Below are 17,763 nucleotides of genomic sequence, written 5' to 3'. Positions count from 1 at the left end.
GAATGCCTTGTGAGTCGATCGGTGTGACAAAAGCTCTGGCGCTCCTGTTTCAGGAAGTAGAAGTTAACCGGATGAGAGATGAGCAGCAGGTGGCAGGATTTGGACTCTTATTTCCTGATATTTGGACATCTTGCCTCTGATTGGCTAACAGCAACGTGACTCTACCACTGACTCAGTTTGCTTTGTGATTAAGATGTTTTATCTCCACAAATAACACAAGCCTGAAGGAGTTGCTAACGCTAACAGTTAGCTTCTGCTAGCCGAGACGTTCTCTGTTCTCTTCTGGACGCTAAACCAACAACGGCTTTCTCCGTCGTGAGCCAAGATGGACGAGTCCATGAATGCTCATTTATGGTTTCATGAGTAATTATCAGACTTTTCTAATCTGAGAGTTTCCTCGTCTTCTTTCTTCTGGTGGCTAACGCAGGAATGATAACTGATAATGACCCACACTTGTATAGCGCCTCTCAGAGTAAGGACTCCAAAGCGCTTTACACTACAGTGTATCATTCACCCATTCACACACACATTCACACACTAATGGTGATGAGCTACAATGTAGCCACAGCTGCCCTGGGGCGCACTGACAGAGGCGAGGCTGCCGAGCACAGGCGCCACCGGACCCTCCGACCACCACCAGCAGGCAAGGTGGGTTAAGTGTCTTGCCCAAGGACACAACAGCAGAATTCTCTGTCCGGAGCCGGGATCGAACCTGCAACCTTCCGATTACTGGAAGCTACTGCTGCCCCATCGGAGTAGAAGACTGTTTTCATGTTTAGCCTGTATGTTCGAGTCAGAATGACCGACCTTATATATATATAAAAAAAACAAGTAAAACGCAGTTTCTCATTGAACTTGCTCTTTAAACCATTCATCATTTATCTAAATAAAAATAAATAACTAATAAATAGACAGCGTATTTAATCCAGGTGCTTTTCTGTGATTTACGTGATTTAGTCGAGTGAAGCAGCAGGAAGCAACATGCTTCCTGTTTAGTCTTTTTTTTCCCCAGGAAGTCAAACAATGCAGGTCGATAAAAAAGTGTTCTGCTGGCAATTCCAACAAATTAAATCAGCTGAAATAAAAACCGTTAAACTGAGAAGTGAAACAACAAATAATCCAATCCAATTTTATTTATAAAGCGCATTCACAAGGCATTACAACCAAACAAGGCGCTGTACACTAAAAATAATCATTAGATACAGACAATCTGATGGGACAAACGTGTTGCTGCAGGTTAATGGAGCTGCACAATCTGCTGCTGTAACATGAAACACCGTCGGGCTAACGAGGAGGTAATGTACATGAATTAAACTGATGGAGAACACGCCTGTATGTCTGGGGAAAAGAATAAAAAAAAGAGTCGTCAATAAGTGGATTTTTCTTTAGGATGGATGAGCTCATAACATTAAAGTCATTATAACACAATTGTGGGTCGGTTTCAGCTGAGAAGCTCCTTTTCTGTTAGATTTAGTGCTGTTGGGTCTTATGTGACAGGCGTTATAGCTACCCAACCTGTGATGAATAAAGTTGAACGCAAAATTGACCGACCCCCTCTGTGTGGCAATAAAAGATGTAAAGGTTTTGGTGCTACGGTGTCTGCTGTTGACCAAATGGCAAAAACTACCCTCAAGTCAATTTCACACACAAACATTCCCCGTTCATATTTTACAATTTCACCGGTTGGGATCAAACTTAACTTTGGAATGTGGAGAAATGACTTTGCTCGTTTGTCCTCAAAATTCAGATCAAGAAAATGTTTCATGTGACTGGAACGATCCCAAAATGCTTCCCAGCATAGAAGGAATATCTGGTATAACAATTTTTGGAGGCATTACGGTAATCGTGAATCCAGAAGCTTGTCTAAAGGGAAGGATTGGGTCAAAGGTCGATATGATGCTCTCAAAGTATAAACTAGCAATAAAAACACAAAAATTCTCTTTGGTCTTTGCTACATTTGGACTAGCTGTTAGCATGTCAATCTCAGTTTCTTCAACCTGATCTTCAAAGCTTAAATTATTTTCGCCAAAGAACCTGACTTCAAAGTATAAATATTTTTTTCTATGCTTTAGTTTCAGCTTTTTTGAACAATCTGTTTTTGTAGAGCTTCGGGTTTAGGGTTAGGGTGTCGCTACTTCACCTGTCCCCTCTACCCAAATGAAACATTTCCTGTTTTCTTTTTCTTGCAGTGTTGAGGTGCATGGTGCACTTTGACAAAAAACAAAAATGAAAGCGAAGAATCCCTGGAGCGAAACGACTCTTTTTAAGCCTTCCACGGTTGATTAGTTGTGAAACTAGACGGATGTTATCAGCAATCACTGCAAAATTAATGAGAAAAACTACTTTTAAAAAAGTAGAGAATGACTTGAGTGTTTTCGCTCCACTTCCTCTCAGCTGAAGTGTCCTATAAAAAATAAACAGTCACCTTGACTAAAGCAAATCTTTGCTGGCTACAGAGTGCCACAGCTCAACAAGGCCACAAAAGAAAGACAAATGCATCACATTAGTATTCCCTATAGCCCTCTTATGGCTGTCATAATCTATTAAGATGAATGGGGCTTGATTTTAAATTTAAGCTATTCCCCAAACCATTTGCAGAGGTGTAAATAAACGGGGAATTTGCAGGGGATATTTTGCCCACTAAGGTAAAGCGATCACAGACAAAGGCACACATACACATTACTGTAATCAAGAGAAAACTAAATGGGCCATCTGGCATCAGCTCAGTTTGAAGTCGCTTTGGGAATTTAATTTTTTTGGGGGAAAAAAAACAACAAAATTGTTTAAAAATGGGCACAAGTATAAAAAAGGAACCACTTGTGCAAACGACTGTTTTATACATGAATCGTAGAAATAAAAATATAGTAAAGCTCTCATTTACTCATTATTTTAATATATCTGCTGTGGTTTAAATGAAGGCCTTGTGAGCTCTGGCGCTCCTGTTTCAGGAAGTAGAACTTAGTGAGAGGACTGGGGAGCAGAACACAGCAGGATCTGGAGTTCGATTGGCTAACAGCAACACAACTCTTCCACTGCTTCTCTTCACTCTGCAGCATTCATGTTTCATCTCCACCATAACCTAGAAGATTTCTGCCATGTTGTGGGGTTGCTAATGCTAACAGTTACTAGCCAAGATGTGCTCTACTCTCTCCTGGACAGCAAATCATCAACAGCCTTCCCCGTCGCGAGCCAAGATGGGTGAGTCCATGATTGAAACCATGATTGAAAATTTCCAGTGACGTCAATCTGTGTGGCTTTTTCTGACCTGATCGGTGGCTGATGCAGGAATTAGGGCTAGAAAACCATTTTCACAATCAGTCTGCATGTGAAACTCAGTGACTGGTTGGATTTCAAAAATAATGAATTAAAAATAATGTCTCAGTGAATTTGGCCTTTGAAGTAACAGTAAGCAGTTTGCTGCTCCTCTGCTCTATTGGAACCGAAAATGCTAACCGCTAGCAGTCTTTCTGCTTTTAAATCAAGACAAGACCGAAGTTCTTATCTTTGGATCTGAAATTCAGAAAAGGAAATTGCTTAGTCAATCACCTGACCTGAACGGCATCAAATTCGTCTCCGAGAACAAAGTAAGGAACCTTGGTGTTATCTTCAACCAGGACATGTCATTCAAATCTCACGTTAAACAGGTTTGTAGGACTTCCTTTTTCCACCTCCGGAATATTGCTAAGATTAGAAGCATCCTTTCCAGGAGTTATGCTGAAAAACTAGTTCATGCATTTATTACATCAAGACCGGATTACTGTAATTCATTACTCTCAGGAAGTCCACAGAATGTAGTTAAAAGTCTTCAGCTTGTCCAAAATGCTGCAGCTAGAGCTCTGATGAGAATTAAAAAGAGAGATCATATCTCTCCTGCCTTAGCTTCCCTACATTGGCTACCTGTTAAATTCAGAATAGAATTTAAGATCCTTCTTCTCACATATAAAGCTCTTAATAATCAAGCTCCATCATACATCAGTGATCTGATTGTTCCATACGTTCCCGAGCACTTCGCTCTCAGACTGCAGGTTTACTGGTGGTTCCCAGAATATCTAAAAATAGGAGTGGATGCAGATCTTTTAGTTATCAGGCTCCATCCTGTCTTCTCCATCACCAGTGAGTCGTGGTGGATGGCTGCTTATACTGAGCCAGGATCCTCTGGAGGTTTCTTCCTGTTAAAAGGGAGTTTTCCTCTCCACTGTCACTGCATGCTTGTGTAGTATGAGGATTGCTGTAAAAACTGTGACACTAGACAGTGACTCAATGCAACCTGCTGGGTTCCTTATGTAGGAAACTTTTTACAGACTGGCTTAATGAACTGACCTGTAGGTTTACTGTGTGACGAGCCTTGAGACGACTGTTGTCGTGATTTGGCGCTTTATAAATAAACTTGAATTGAATTGAAATACAGCTAACCTCTGTAAAGCAGGTAAAGAGCACCTCCTAGGACCTCAGCAGAGGGCAGCAGAGTGGTGTCAAAATGAAACTGGTCAAGTGGTCAATGAGAAAAATGTTAAAGCTCTAGTTTCAAGTTAAAAAAACTGTTCTATTGTTACTTTAAAACATCATAAAACACAGCAAGATTATGAAAGTGATGCAATAAAAACACTTCAAATAAATGAAATAATGTCAAATAAGAGATTGTGGGTGTTGTACTGTTTGGGACTCAGAGACCAGATGTTCTTAAGCCACATCTGTAATGTTCTCTCTTCCCATCAAAGGCACGGCAGATCAGTGGATTTCCTCAGCTTTATCAGCTTCCCACCTTTCTCGTCTGCCTCCAGAGCTCCATGTTCTGAGTCACCACTCCTCAAACCTTTCAGAAAAATCTCACCTCTAATCTTTCTGTTCTTAAGCCTTATTTTTGTCTTCCCCGTTGTCCTTATACCTCCATTAAGTCTGAAGTTAACTGCTGCACCACCGCTGGGATTAGATCACAGTGGGATTTAATGCATGGACGGACATTTTCTGCTGTGGAATTGATTGTCTGAAGCGGCGGGAGCACGCCACGGCATTCCCAGAGTTGGAAAAGTCACCGGTCAAAGGTTACATGTGGACTAAAGGGTTCTAACGTGACAATTTGTTTCTTTTATCTGTAATCTGATGTTTTCTCCAAGATTTTCACATATTCTTCACATTTTACCCCGATCCCGTGCATCCTCCCTCCCTCTCCCTTTATCTCCCCTCACTTTCTCCCCTTCATCTCACCTCCAGCAAACCGGAGCGCCCTCCTCTTCCCCCTCCTCTTCCTCTTCTTGCATCGTTCAGCCTGCCTGCTCTGGTCCACTTTTCTCTTCACACCGCTCCCTCTCTCTGCTGTCCCTTATCTCTCTCTCACCCTTTCCATTTCTTCCTCTCCGTCCTTCACCTCACTTCTCCAGCTGCCAGAAGCTCGCGGGCTCGTTGCTCTTCCTCCAACCACTGACGAGTCAGAGGAGCTCCAGACAGAAGGTAGGGGGAGTTCATGTGGTCATCTCTGAGTGGACCGTTGGTGTCCTCTTGAACAAGAGAGTTGTCAGGATGTTGGAGAAAGGAGGAGGACGATGCTGACGAGTCGGGGGTGAAGTCAGAGAACAGAGGCTGATTTAGAGCAGCAGCGGTAAAATGATTTAGTTTAAAAAGATCGAAAGGCACGGAATGCGATGTTTAAAAGATCAGGAAGCAGAAACATTTTAGGTGGAAAGAAAAAAGGGGAAAAGGTTGCTGAGATTTTCCTGCTTTCCCTTCCCGTAAGAATCCCATTCACAAACAGGAGCAGAAATCAGGCAGAGGTGATTGGTTCCATGAGCGCTGTGTGTGTGTGTGTGTGTGTGTGTGTGTGTGTGTGTGTGTGTGTGTGTGTGTGTGTGTGTGTGTGTGTGTGTGTGTGTGTTTATCATTGAGGGTTTGCATCAGAAATGAAATAGATGAAGGTCTAGAGGAGGACTGAGGGATGAAGGAGGAGGGAGACAACAGAAGGCATTCTTGCTTGCTGTAAAGAGGAGGCTCCATCTGTGATAGCACGCTCTGCGCTGCAGTGATGATGAGAGCCAGTGCAGAACCATGGACAGATGTGGTCCCGGGCTCAAGTGTTGGTTTGAACTCAAACTCTTTCTGTCTCATTGCGTCATTCACAAACCCGTTCTCTGCCACTGCGTGCCACGATCCTTCTGCCAGCTCCCGTAGATGAACAGCTGTGCAAGCAGCAGCTGCACAGCCTCCTCCACGCTGGGCAATTCCAAAAATGACATTTGTTTCAGGTGTCGGGGGCTAGGGTGGATGTCGTAGACCTAAAGCAAGGGTCGGTGATGAGGAACTGACAGAGATGGATGAGAGAGAAGGGTGTGTGTGTGTGTGTGTGTGTGTCTGTGTGTCTGTGTGTGTGTGTTAGGTAGCTTCTAAAGTGACAAGGGGGAAATGAAAATGAGGGATTTACACAGCTGGATTTTAGGTAAGAAAGACGAGAAGTATGGATAGTGAGCCGACAGAGGGAAAGTGGATGTTACAGTTGAAGCTAGGGTTGAAAAAGCCAAAAATGCTCTTAAATAACTCCAAAGGAAAATAATAAAAGCTTGTTTTTATTAAAAGTTAGAAAAAAGATTGAGAATCGCTGCATGTGTTTGTCTGGGTTAGGGACTGGTGGACTTGATCTGTGCCTTTGCAGTTGTGTGTGTGTGTGTGTGTGTGTGTGTGTGTGTGTGTGTGTGTGTGTGTGTGTGTGTGTGTGTATGGGGGGGGGGGGGGGGAACAAAAAGAACAAGCTCTTGGTTTAGTGATACATCTAAGTTTTCTGCAGGAAACATTGGGGCAGAGCGTCTTCATACCAGCAGAGGGTAGCTTGGGTGGTTCGGGCATCTGAAGAGGATGCCTCCTGGTAACCTCACTGGTGGTTTTCCGGGCATGTCCCACTGGAGGGAAACCTCCAGGGCAAAATTCAAACTGGCTGGAGGGATTATATATCCTCTCTGGGCTGAGAATGCCCCAAGGACCTCCATCAGGTGGAAGAGAATGTCACCCGAGACAGGAATACGTCATTCCTTGCTAGACGCTTTACCTCCATAAGTCCCAACTGTGGTAAGAGGTAGAAAATAGATTAGTTTTACTTTAAAGCTGCAAATATCAGAGGATACAAATCCATCAGAATGTCATGTGGCGTCATCTGGTGGTGGTATGTCAGTATGCCACACGATGATGCATTAGTCAAAACTGTTTCCGCTTTCAGGGTCTTTAACCAAATATATCCTTGGAAATATTCTAGGATTTACAGTGACACACTCAGCTCTGAGACCGGCACATCGAGCATCTCCATAAACCACATCGGCACTTCCCCATTAGGTTTAAAAGTCAGTCTTCATACGTGGTAAAATATCGTCTCCCGACTGGATGGGGAATGCACGGATTTAACAAGGATGGAGCTCTGTGAAGTGTGAAATAAAGTACCTCAGAGAGGAGACCTCACTGTTCATCTCAAGGGTCTGAGTGAGAGAATCTGAGTCAAAAACACAGAACGTTGTGAATGTCTTTGGTCTAACCCTAACCCTGACATTAACAGTTCTCATGTGGTCTAATTGGGAAATTTCACTGAGGTTGTACAACAGTAAAAAGAGTGTATTTGTGTTTATTTGCACACATACTGCACGTTGAGTCAGCTCCTATTTCTGTTTATATGAAGAGCTACTTCATTAGTACTGAGCCAATCAGCTACCAGATTGAATCAACATCATCCTTTGAACTAGAAGTAGACTTGTGCTATTTGGAGAAAGGCCTGTTGGCACCAGGTTGGTGACCCCTGGTCTAGAGATTTTTGAAAACTTATGAAATGATTTTGATTTGTATTTTAGACTTTCTGAAGTCTTTCAAGGTCTTCCTTATCGCTTATCTGAACATTTTCAGACTCTTACCAGGATAAAAGTGTGTTTACAGATATTTTCCACACCTAGAGTGTTTAGTAGGTTAAACACTTCATGTTTATGAGACCACAGCGATCTCACTGAGATTTGGAAACAAAGAACTACTAATAAATGGTTCCAAAGGAACTCTAGAGCATTTTTTTCATAGTTTGATCGTGATTCTCGTCTTTTGAAAATGGACAATTTCTTGCATCCAGGTAGTAAACAGGCCCATCTCAGGTTAGCTTCTGAGAGCAAACGATATTGGGCGTGTTCAGGGTTAGGGTCAGTTTCACCTGCTGCGTGACACCTCCTTTAGGCGCATTTTTCAAACAGGAAGTATGGGTGGAGTAAGACTACTCAGGGGATAATTGAACCTTTAAACTGGTCCCAACCAACACAAACTCCAGTACCACCCCAACGCTATGCTGCCGACATCTAATCATGAATAGACTTTGTGCATTTGGAGGTCAAACCAACTGAAAAACTGATGGCTAAGCAGATGCCTTCTGGTGTGCAGGTTTTGTGTGTATTTTATCTTTAATTGTTTATTGTTGCACTTGCTGGTGGCTGTATGGCAACTACCCCCACGGAGGTAGGAAATATTACCCAAAGGGTACCTAAAGAAACGTGGGTACATTAAAACTAACATAGTTTTCCTGAAGGTATTTATGTCTTGAGAAACCAAAACTCCTTCCAAGTTCAAATTGTGCAAACCTCCTTTAGCCTCCCACTGTCCTAATGGGTGTGACCCTCGAGGAAAGTTGACCATTGTGCAGGGTTGATGGTTTATCCCTTGGGTCCACGTGGCAGGGGTGAGGAGTGAGCACCACCAGATATTCTGCTGAGGTGGGGCTGGGTTGGTGCCCTCGGACTCCGTGAGGCTCTGTAATGCTGCTGCTTTGGGCCCTGGCAGGATGGGCTGGGGTCTCCATGCCCTGGGTGCCGGTTGACAACAGAGGTGCCTATTGGGGCCAGTAGGGGAGCTGGCTCCCTGGAGGGCTTAGCCCAACCAGCCATTCCTTCCCATCCCCGCATATTTCTCTCCTCCTGCTCCCTCACATCATCACACAAACATACACATAGGACCTTGGGGGGTGGGCAAGTCAGGGAGTGCGGGTATGGACCCCATTTTCGCATTCCTGTGGCAACCTGCCCCCCAATTTTATTTGCACCTTATACACTTCCACTGACGACATTCCACACAAACACACACTTAGGGGCTTGGGCGTGAGCACATTCAACAGCATTTGGCAGGGGGATATCTCAGCCTCCTCCCGGGTGACGGTGCCCACTTCCAATTTCAAACCGCACTTAGACACCGAGGGCTGAGGGTGTAAGTGGGGTGGTGCGGTGACATCAGCTGGCATAGGGCGGATGATGCCCGCACTGCCCGCTCACCACAGCCATGGAATACACCTCATGGTCACAGAACACTATATTGGAGCAGGCGGAGGGAGACTAGGGGTCTTAGCCACCTCTGTTGTTGCTTGGCTTCCTGGGGCTGGAGGCTAGGAGGGAGATCTGGCCGTCTGGTTGGGGTATGGGGTGGTAGATTGCTGTGCTGAGCATTGGGCGGGGGGGCCTGCTCATCAGTACCCCAGCAGAAAGGGTCAAACTCTGGTTACCGGTGATGTTGTACCCAATGTGCAGCAGTACCAGGACCAGAGTGAGTAGGGTGTGTATGGGGAGCACGAGTGGGTGTCCGGCATGCATTTTTGTAAGTCTTTGGTTGTATGTGTATGTGTGAGCATGAGGGAAGTAGTGTATGACAGTGTTTGTGTATGACTGTATATGTCAGGTGGGGCCTTTGACTCCTCCCCTCTCCTGGAACTTCTTTTGATGATATAAATCTTCGTCCCCCCTCCCCCTGCCACACCTGGTGTGAGGGGTTGTGCCTTGGTCTGCCTGAGTGTTCGAGGCAACCGAGTCTGGGGGTTTAAGATTTTGGCATCTGCCTGATAGATCCCGGTGGCTCCCTGGTGGGGTCTGGGTCCCTGGGCTCTGCTGGGTCCCCGGCGGGGGTGGTAGCCCCTGGGTCCCGGGTCGCTGGGTCCTGGGCTCGGCCGGCTAGGGGGTGGGAGGCTGCGGGCGGGCCTGAGGGCTTGCCGCTGATGTCTCCCGGGACTCTGCCGGCTGCTGGTTGTGGCCCCCCGGGGCAATCCTCTGTGCCTCTCGAGGGGGCGGGGGCCTTTCTGGTTGCAGTCTCCTTGGGGTTCCTGTGTTCTGGGGCAGCGCCTGGATCTCTGAGACTTGGAGCTCCCCCCGTCTCCTGCACATCTTTGGGGGGCGGATCTGTGGTCCCTCACACTCTCTGTTGGACGCTCCTATAGAGAAACCTTACATAAACAAGCACGTGTACACACACACAGGTGCTCACATGGTGCTCTCAAAAGTATGGGCTTGGGCACGTTCAACACAGGTCTCAAGACTATAGTGGGCACTTAATTCACTGTGATTTATTATCGTGATTCTTCAGTTAAGCAATGTTGATTATATATTTCCTCATCAAGTTGACACAGTGATAGCTTGATCTTGTTGTATTGTTGTTGTGTCCCATTATTTTTTGCCCTTTTGTTTTTTTTTTGTCTTTTTCTGCAGGTCTGGAAGCAGACTCTTGTTCATTATTGTTTATTTTTGTGGAACCCCCCCCCCCCCCCCCCCCCCCCCCCCCACCTTTTCTTTTCCTTTCTCTTTCACCTCTGTCTCCGTGTCTGGTCGGAATTACAAAGCATTCAAAAACAATAACAATAATTTTTTAAGTATCAGGCGTGACATTAAAAGCAGACGCTTTAATGCTCCACCTGAGAGTAAATCTGTAAGGCTTGTCACCAGCATTCAGACATTAATTCTGCTTGCTTCACAGCCAGACAGGACACGGTAAAAAAAAAAAAAAAAACCCAGGACGAATCTCATCCGCCCCCGGTGCTCCGCCGCTGTGTAGTTTTTTGACTACCTCAGCAACTTCTGCCCCCGAGATTGGACAGTCCATCCCCAGGTCTCCCGGCTCTGGTTCCTCCTCGGAATGCGCGTAGGTGGGATTGAGGAGCTCCTCAAAGTATTCCTTCCACCGTCCGACTATAGCCCCAGTTGACGTCAGCAGCTCCCCATCCCCACTGTAAACAGTGTGAGCGAGTTGCTACCTTCCTCTCCTGAGGCGCCGGACAGTTTGCCAGAACCTCTTTGGTGCCGATCGATAGTCTTTCTCCATAGCCTCACCAAACTCCTCCCACGCCCGAGATTTTGCCTCGGCAACTGCCACTGCTGCACCCCGCTTTGCTATCTGGTACCTGCCTGCTTCCTCTGGAGACCCACAGACCAGCCACGCCCTGTAGGCCTCCTTCTTCACCCTGACGGCTCCCCGAACCTCTGGTGTCCACCAGCGGGTACGGGGGTTTTCACCATGACTGGCACCGGCCACCTTGCGACCACAGCTAGCAACAGCCGCCTCAACAATCGCAGAGTGGAACAAGGCCCACTCGGAGTCAATGTCCCCCACTGCTCTCGGGACGCGGTCAAAGCTCTGCCGGAGGTGGGAGTTGAAGACCGTCTTGACAGGTTCTTCTGCCAGGCGTTCCCAGCAGACCCTCACTATGCGTTTGGGTCTGCCAGGTCTACGCGGCATCTTCCCCTGCCATCTGATCCAACTCACCACCAGGTGGTGATCAGTTGACAGCTCCTCTCCTCTCTTCACTCAGGTGTCCAAAACATACGGCCGCAGGTCAGATGATACGACTACAAAGTCTATCATCTACCTGTGACCTAGGCTGCCGTGGTACCAAGTGTACCGATGGGCACCCTTATGTTCGAACATGGTGTTCGTTATGGCCAAACTGTGGCTTGCACAGAAGTCCAATAAGGAAACACCACTCGAGTTCACATCAGGCGGACCGTTCCTCCCAATCACACCCCTCCAGGTCAAGCTGTCATTGCCCACGTGAGCATTGAAGTCCCCCAGCAGGACAATGGAGTCCCCTGATGGAGCACTATCTAGCACTTGTCCCAGGGACTCCAAAAAGGGTGGGTACTCTGGACTGATATTTGGCCCATAAGCACAAACAACAGTCAGGACCCGTTCCCCGACCCGAAGGCGCAGGGAAGCTACCCTCTTGTCCCACGGGGTAAACCCCAACACACAGGCAGAGTCTCTTGGGGCTAACAAAAAGCCAACCCCAGCCCTCCGCCTCTCACCCGGAGCAACTCCAGCAAAGGAGAGTGTCCACCCCCTCTCAAGGACTTAGGTTCCAGAGCCAATGCTATGTGTCGAGGTGAGTCCGACTATATCTAGCTGGTACCGCTCAACCTCTGCCACAAGCTCCTGCTCCTTCCCTGCTAGCATATCCCAAAAATCCGTTTCCTTGCCCGGGGATCGGACCACCAAGGCTCCCACCTCGGTCTGCTACCCGATCCACACTGCACCGGACCCTTCATGTTCCTCCTGCGGGTGGTGGGTCCACAGTTGGATGAGCTCATGTATCCGGTTCAGGCTGGGTCCAGCCGGGCCCCCTGGGCGACAGCCCGGCCACCAGGCGCTCGCTCACGGGCCCCAACCCCAGGCCTGGCTCCAGGGTGGGACCCCAGTAACCCTCCGGGCCGGGTACTCCGACTCTTTGAATTTACATCCATGAAAGATCCTCTGAACCGTTCTTTGTCTCACCCTTCACCTAAGACCATTTTGTCATGGGAGACCCTACCAGGGGCACAAAGTGCCCCAGACAACATAGCTCCTAGGATCATTAGGGCACTCAAACTCCTCCACCACAATAAGGTGACGGTTCAAGGAGGAATGTTTTTTATGTTAGTTCAGAATAAAGTACAAGTCAAGTCAACAATCGGTGCTTCCTAAATGCTGAAGCCACGAGTTCAGCACATTCTTTATACTTTACCATGTTACACAAAGACTCATAACTTCTCACTAAACAGCTGAAGTGAATACAGAGGAGAAGAAATGATAAGTGAATGAGAAAAAGGGGAAGGAAGCAAAGCGCTCCAAAAACAGAGGGAGGTGTGCGCTAAAAATGAAAAGGAATCCCCTCTGATCCACTCGTTTCCTCACTAGGCTTTGGTTTATCATTTATTCACACGTGGGGATTTTGTCTACAAAGATAAAATCTTTCGGTGCAAGCATATCAGGTCACACATTCCTTCTCTGTTTAATCCCATAACACACACACACACACACCGAATGGCTGAGGCAGTAGCAGTTTCTACTCTGGGTTTTGCCAACAAGAGCTACTTATGTGGAATCAAAGGTGATGTTTGAGGCAGGTGAGAAGAGGAGAAATGAGACAAGGAAACAAGGAGACAGACGGGGATGGTAATCAGGAGAGGCGTGCAATGTAGAACGAGGGGGGAGGTGTTTGAATGAAACAGAGAGCAGAGGGTTCGGCTGGAGGAGAAACAACAGCAGCAGATACATGCAGGTGGCAGGCCACTGATGAAAGTACCCAATGCTGAAAGAGCAATTAAACCAATAATGACCCTCTTGAATTATCTCACGTCTTCTGTCTTTCCAGCTAATCCAGTGATGTGACTTTGGTAATGGCGTAGTACGTCATTCTGTCTGCAGTGTTCAGGGGATCGTCTGAGTTTTAATTTAAACGTCAATGAAGATTTAGGTAGACATGGAATGATGCAAAAGTGGGAATGCTGCTGCTTCCCTGTTTTCCTATCCTTTCTTTTCTTGTCTCTGGGACTTTCCTCTTTCCCTGATCAGCTTCACTCCATCTGCTCAGTGGTCATCTCCTCTCATCTCTGCTGTTGCAACTGTTATAAATGAACTTGCTGCATCCTGCTGTAGCTAGCTCCAACAACAAGCCAACTCCAACACGAGCCAAGTGATACCAACTACGCCACAACGTAAAAAGATCCACACTGTTGGACAAAAATGAGCATCACTTATTAGTCCTGTAGCAACAAAGCTAGGTCACCATCAGTCTGTGATTTCATAGCTTCATTTAGCTTTCTCAAACAGTGTACACAGTTTTCACCTGGTTTTATCTATTTGCTTCGTCTTCAAAATACATTACTCTTCACCATGATGCAAACTAAAAAACGAAATTACTCTTGTGGTTTTAATTGACAATTGTCAAACTGAGAAAGCTAACTTTTAGCTTTTATGTTAGCTATCGGCACAGTATACAGCTATAAACACAAAGCTGGTGGAGAGAGCCCCCTTGGGCACTTACCCATCCCACATAACTGTTAAATGTGGTTTCTGGTCAACAGAGGGCTACAAAGTGCTGTCTATTATGAAGATGGTAACCTTTCTACCCACATAATTACTGAAACCCACTTTGAAAGGAATAGCTTAAAGCAGTAATAACTCTTTAGTGGATTAGCCCTCTCGGTCTGCCAGGCAACAGCATTTGATGCATTTTTCAAACAGGAAGTGGGAGTGGAGTAAAACTCTGGTAGGGGGTGACTTGCCTACCACTTGCCCATTGCCCTCTGATTCAGATTCCATCATTAAATTGGTTTTCCAAGCTACTCACTCTAAATTACATCAGTACTGGATTTATTGAAATATATCAGACATTGCATCTAAATCATAGATTTCTCTTATACTCACCTGGTGGAAAGTCAACATCGTTTGAGGTAAAGGTAAGCAGTCCAGTTGTTGTGTCCGTCAAACAGCCAATTTCCAGCCCTGCACTCTTTTGACTCTCAATGCACGCCAAGACCACCTAGATCATAAACCAGGGCTTTCAAACGTTTGTGCCTTGGTCTGATATCTGTGTTAAATCAGTAATGAGGAAAGCTGCATGCTCCTCCTCCTCCATCTTTGTTTAGTTTGATCTCCCGAGATTTCCTGTCTCACCAGGCACTTTCCATGTGAAATCAGTTCATGTGTCACATTTATTCTTCCAACTATTGACACCTACCAGTGTATTGATGTTTCTTAGCATGACACTGACTGCTCAACGGGGGTGTTACCTATCAAGCAAAAATGGCTCCTACACTATATACTGCATAGTGGAACGTTGTAAAACAACACATCAGTGTCTTTTTCTTAATGAAGGATGTTCAGGCAGCTAAAGTGGGTAAAATAATGAGTACTTGCCTCAAAAACATCCTTTCAACCTTAAGTCAAACAAACATCTATTTGTCTGTGTTGGTTTCTGCCTTTGACACGTGTCAGATGGAAGCTGACAGCTGTCAGTCACATCTGAGTCTATCATGACTTTCTCCGTTTTCTCATTTCATCATAATATATTTTCCCATTCAGGCGAGATGAGATGAAATCGCACGCTATGCCTCAATGGGCAGGTGTCTTTGTGCATTTCAAGTAGCTCCTTTATATCAAGCAGACTTCATCAAAGACTCAGAAAAGTCTTAGAGTCTCTATAAAGCACATGACACTTTGTTGGGGCTCACAATGGCTCAGGAGCCCTGATAAATGGCCAAACACAACCCCATAATTAAGCCCTAGAGTGTAAATGCTGCTTTAGCTCACCCACTCACCCAGTACATGAATATTAAAGGAGCTTTGTGCTCATTGGCCGGTTTACCCAGATGGCTCTTTGATGCTGCGTTAAGCTAGTTTTACAGTATTTAGATAACTCAATAGGCAAGCTATGGACCTATCTGGCTTTCATTCAAAGACTGCACATTCCCACTACATCCTAGAACATATGTGCTCTGACAGTCATCTTTGTTTTTTTCCCTCTTGTCCAACAATAATGTTAGGGGTACAGTAGTTCAAACTAGCATTAGCAGTAGCTCAAGCTAGCGTTCTGCCACCCATAGGCATTACTAGTCAATTGTTGGGCACTGAATTTAATCCCAGCACCCCTAAAAAGGATCAGAAGAATGATCCACACCAACATTTACATAATTCTGACATTAAAGTGGGTTGGGCCTTGTACATTTAAGGTGGCGTGTCTAACTCTATCTCAAGTTAAGCCCGATTTTCTAGGAACAAATCATTTCCCCGTGGCCTGTGCAACATAACGAATCTACATAGAAAAGCAGGTTGGAGATGTTTTGGTCCGGTTGATTTGACACGCCAAGCTAGTTATATTCAACAACAACAAAGTAAATATGGTTTTGAAATCTCTGACCGCTTTAATGCAAAAGACATTTATGTGAATGCTTGAAGCGACCTAAAATATAAGCGATCCTAAAATAAGCCACATTTGAAAAAGATCCACCCTGTTGGTGAAAATTACCATCAGTCTGTGATTTTTAGCTTCCTCAAACTAGTCTTGCAAAGCAAACTTCTTCTTTTTGTGCTTTCTACTGCCAGCTGTCAAACTAGAAATGCTAACGGCCAGCCTTTATATGAGCTATTGGCAGAGTAAACAGCTAACAGCCGTTAAGCAGGTAGAAAGTTCCCCATAGAGCTCCAGACGTCACGTGACTCTCAGAGAGTAGACGCCATGTTGGCAGGCAACAAAGGTAAACAAAATGAACGGGATCAGCTTGGATTTTACTCCATCAGAGTTTACTTCACACCGAATAAATCGTTTTATATAGTCAGAAATTAAATAGATTAAACATCTCCGACCCTTACCGTGCCCCTGGGATACTTTTTAAAAACGCCAGAAGCTCTTGGAGCCAATAGAAATCACTAGTCTGATTTTTTTCCGTGAATAAAATAAATATGTCAGGCAGGAGCATCTCAGGATCTGTCTGAGATCTGTCTCGGTGAGACAGATAATAGCAATCCAAAGTGCTTTTATGTGTGATCTGACTGATCAACCATAAACACACTTCGTATTAATTCAGAGTCAGGTATAAAGTTAAAAATTAATTTTATTTTTTTCTAAACTAATGATTATACATGACAAGATATGAATAATGAGATGTGATGGAGTGGATATGTGGTGATAGAATGTGATGTGTAGGTGGTGTGATGTAAGCTAGATGTTGATCAGAATCTTTGTATCTGAAAGAAATTGTGAAATCTGGGTGTAAAAAATTTGTTGTCTGCTCTAAACCATAGAGTTGATTATTAATAAAACAGCATCAGACGCAATCTGCTGTGTCTACAAACCCTGGCGGAGACCCCCAGCAGATCTGGACTGTCAGAAGTCGGGTGGACCCCATGGCACCTGAAGCCAGTTGATTAACTCCGATACGACCCGTCCCGTCATGACATGTCTCCAGGTCACAAGAGTAGCTGGAATGCTTGTGTCCAAAGGGGATGTGGCTCTTAGGGAGCCGTCTGGCTGTGTCAGCTTGCAGCGTGCAAACAGGCTTTTGACTTTATGTCAAAAGAGATGTCTCAAGGATGCTTGGGTTTGGAACTCCACTAAACTCAATTACTCTGGAAGTAATTCTTGTTTCATCAAACTACTTTGCCATGATTTCCAGCCATTCTGGCAAATCTGAATGTGCCATGTCTGGAAGGCTTCACCAAAACATTTCTCAGAAAGCCTCTCCTTCATTCAGATACAAGATTCTTAACACTGTGAATAAGAATCTTTAAACTTTATGTGAGGTGAATCTTAACCTGGATTTGTATCTTATGAAGATGTTTATGAGTGTAAACAATGACTAACTTGTTAAATCAAACACATAGTGATTTGTGATACAAATGGATCATTGTAAGAATAAGTTGTAAAGCCTTGTAGGATTTGTGTAGATTCACTTTTATTCAGAGTGAGGGATCCAGCAGTCTGACTTTTACACAGGGAGAGAAGGGCTTTTGCGGGAGACCTTGACAGTTTATTTATGTCTGCGCTGAAGAACAATAAGTGAGCAAAAGGTTGATTTGTGCGTCTGAATCCTCCAGCTGGCAAAACCTTGACTTTGCAGCTCTGGCATGCATGAAAGGTTACTGTGTCAATTCGATGGTGAAAATTGACCCTTTTTATTCATCCTGGACTTATTTTCACACAACACCTAAAATAGTGTTTCACCCTGTTCGAAAATAAGCGCGGTTTTGGTTTCA

The 17,763-nt window shown here is 45.2% G+C and overlaps 1 protein-coding gene across 6 annotated transcripts in view; it reads left to right on the top strand.

Annotated features, from left to right (window-relative positions):
• Positions 1–17,763, top strand: part of pvalb6 (parvalbumin 6) — a 122,684-nt gene that overhangs the window by 47,834 nt on the left and 57,087 nt on the right. For 5 of the 6 annotated variants that reach the window (XM_070542836.1, XM_070542835.1, XM_070542834.1 and 2 more), the window contains 2 exons: positions 3,054–3,198; positions 5,212–5,448. The exons of the other annotated variant lie outside the window; for it this stretch is intronic. In XM_070542836.1, the coding sequence (XP_070398937.1) occupies positions 3,135–3,198; positions 5,212–5,448 (301 nt within the window). In that variant the 5' untranslated portion in view covers positions 3,054–3,134. The remainder of the gene's footprint in view (positions 1–3,053; positions 3,199–5,211; positions 5,449–17,763) is intronic. 6 annotated transcript variants of the gene reach the window in all.

The sequence above is a fragment of the Nothobranchius furzeri genome, chromosome 12 (assembly GCF_043380555.1).
Source record: "Nothobranchius furzeri strain GRZ-AD chromosome 12, NfurGRZ-RIMD1, whole genome shotgun sequence".
Taxonomy (NCBI): domain Eukaryota; kingdom Metazoa; phylum Chordata; class Actinopteri; order Cyprinodontiformes; family Nothobranchiidae; genus Nothobranchius; species Nothobranchius furzeri.
This window is presented reverse-complemented; position numbering and strand designations above follow the sequence as displayed.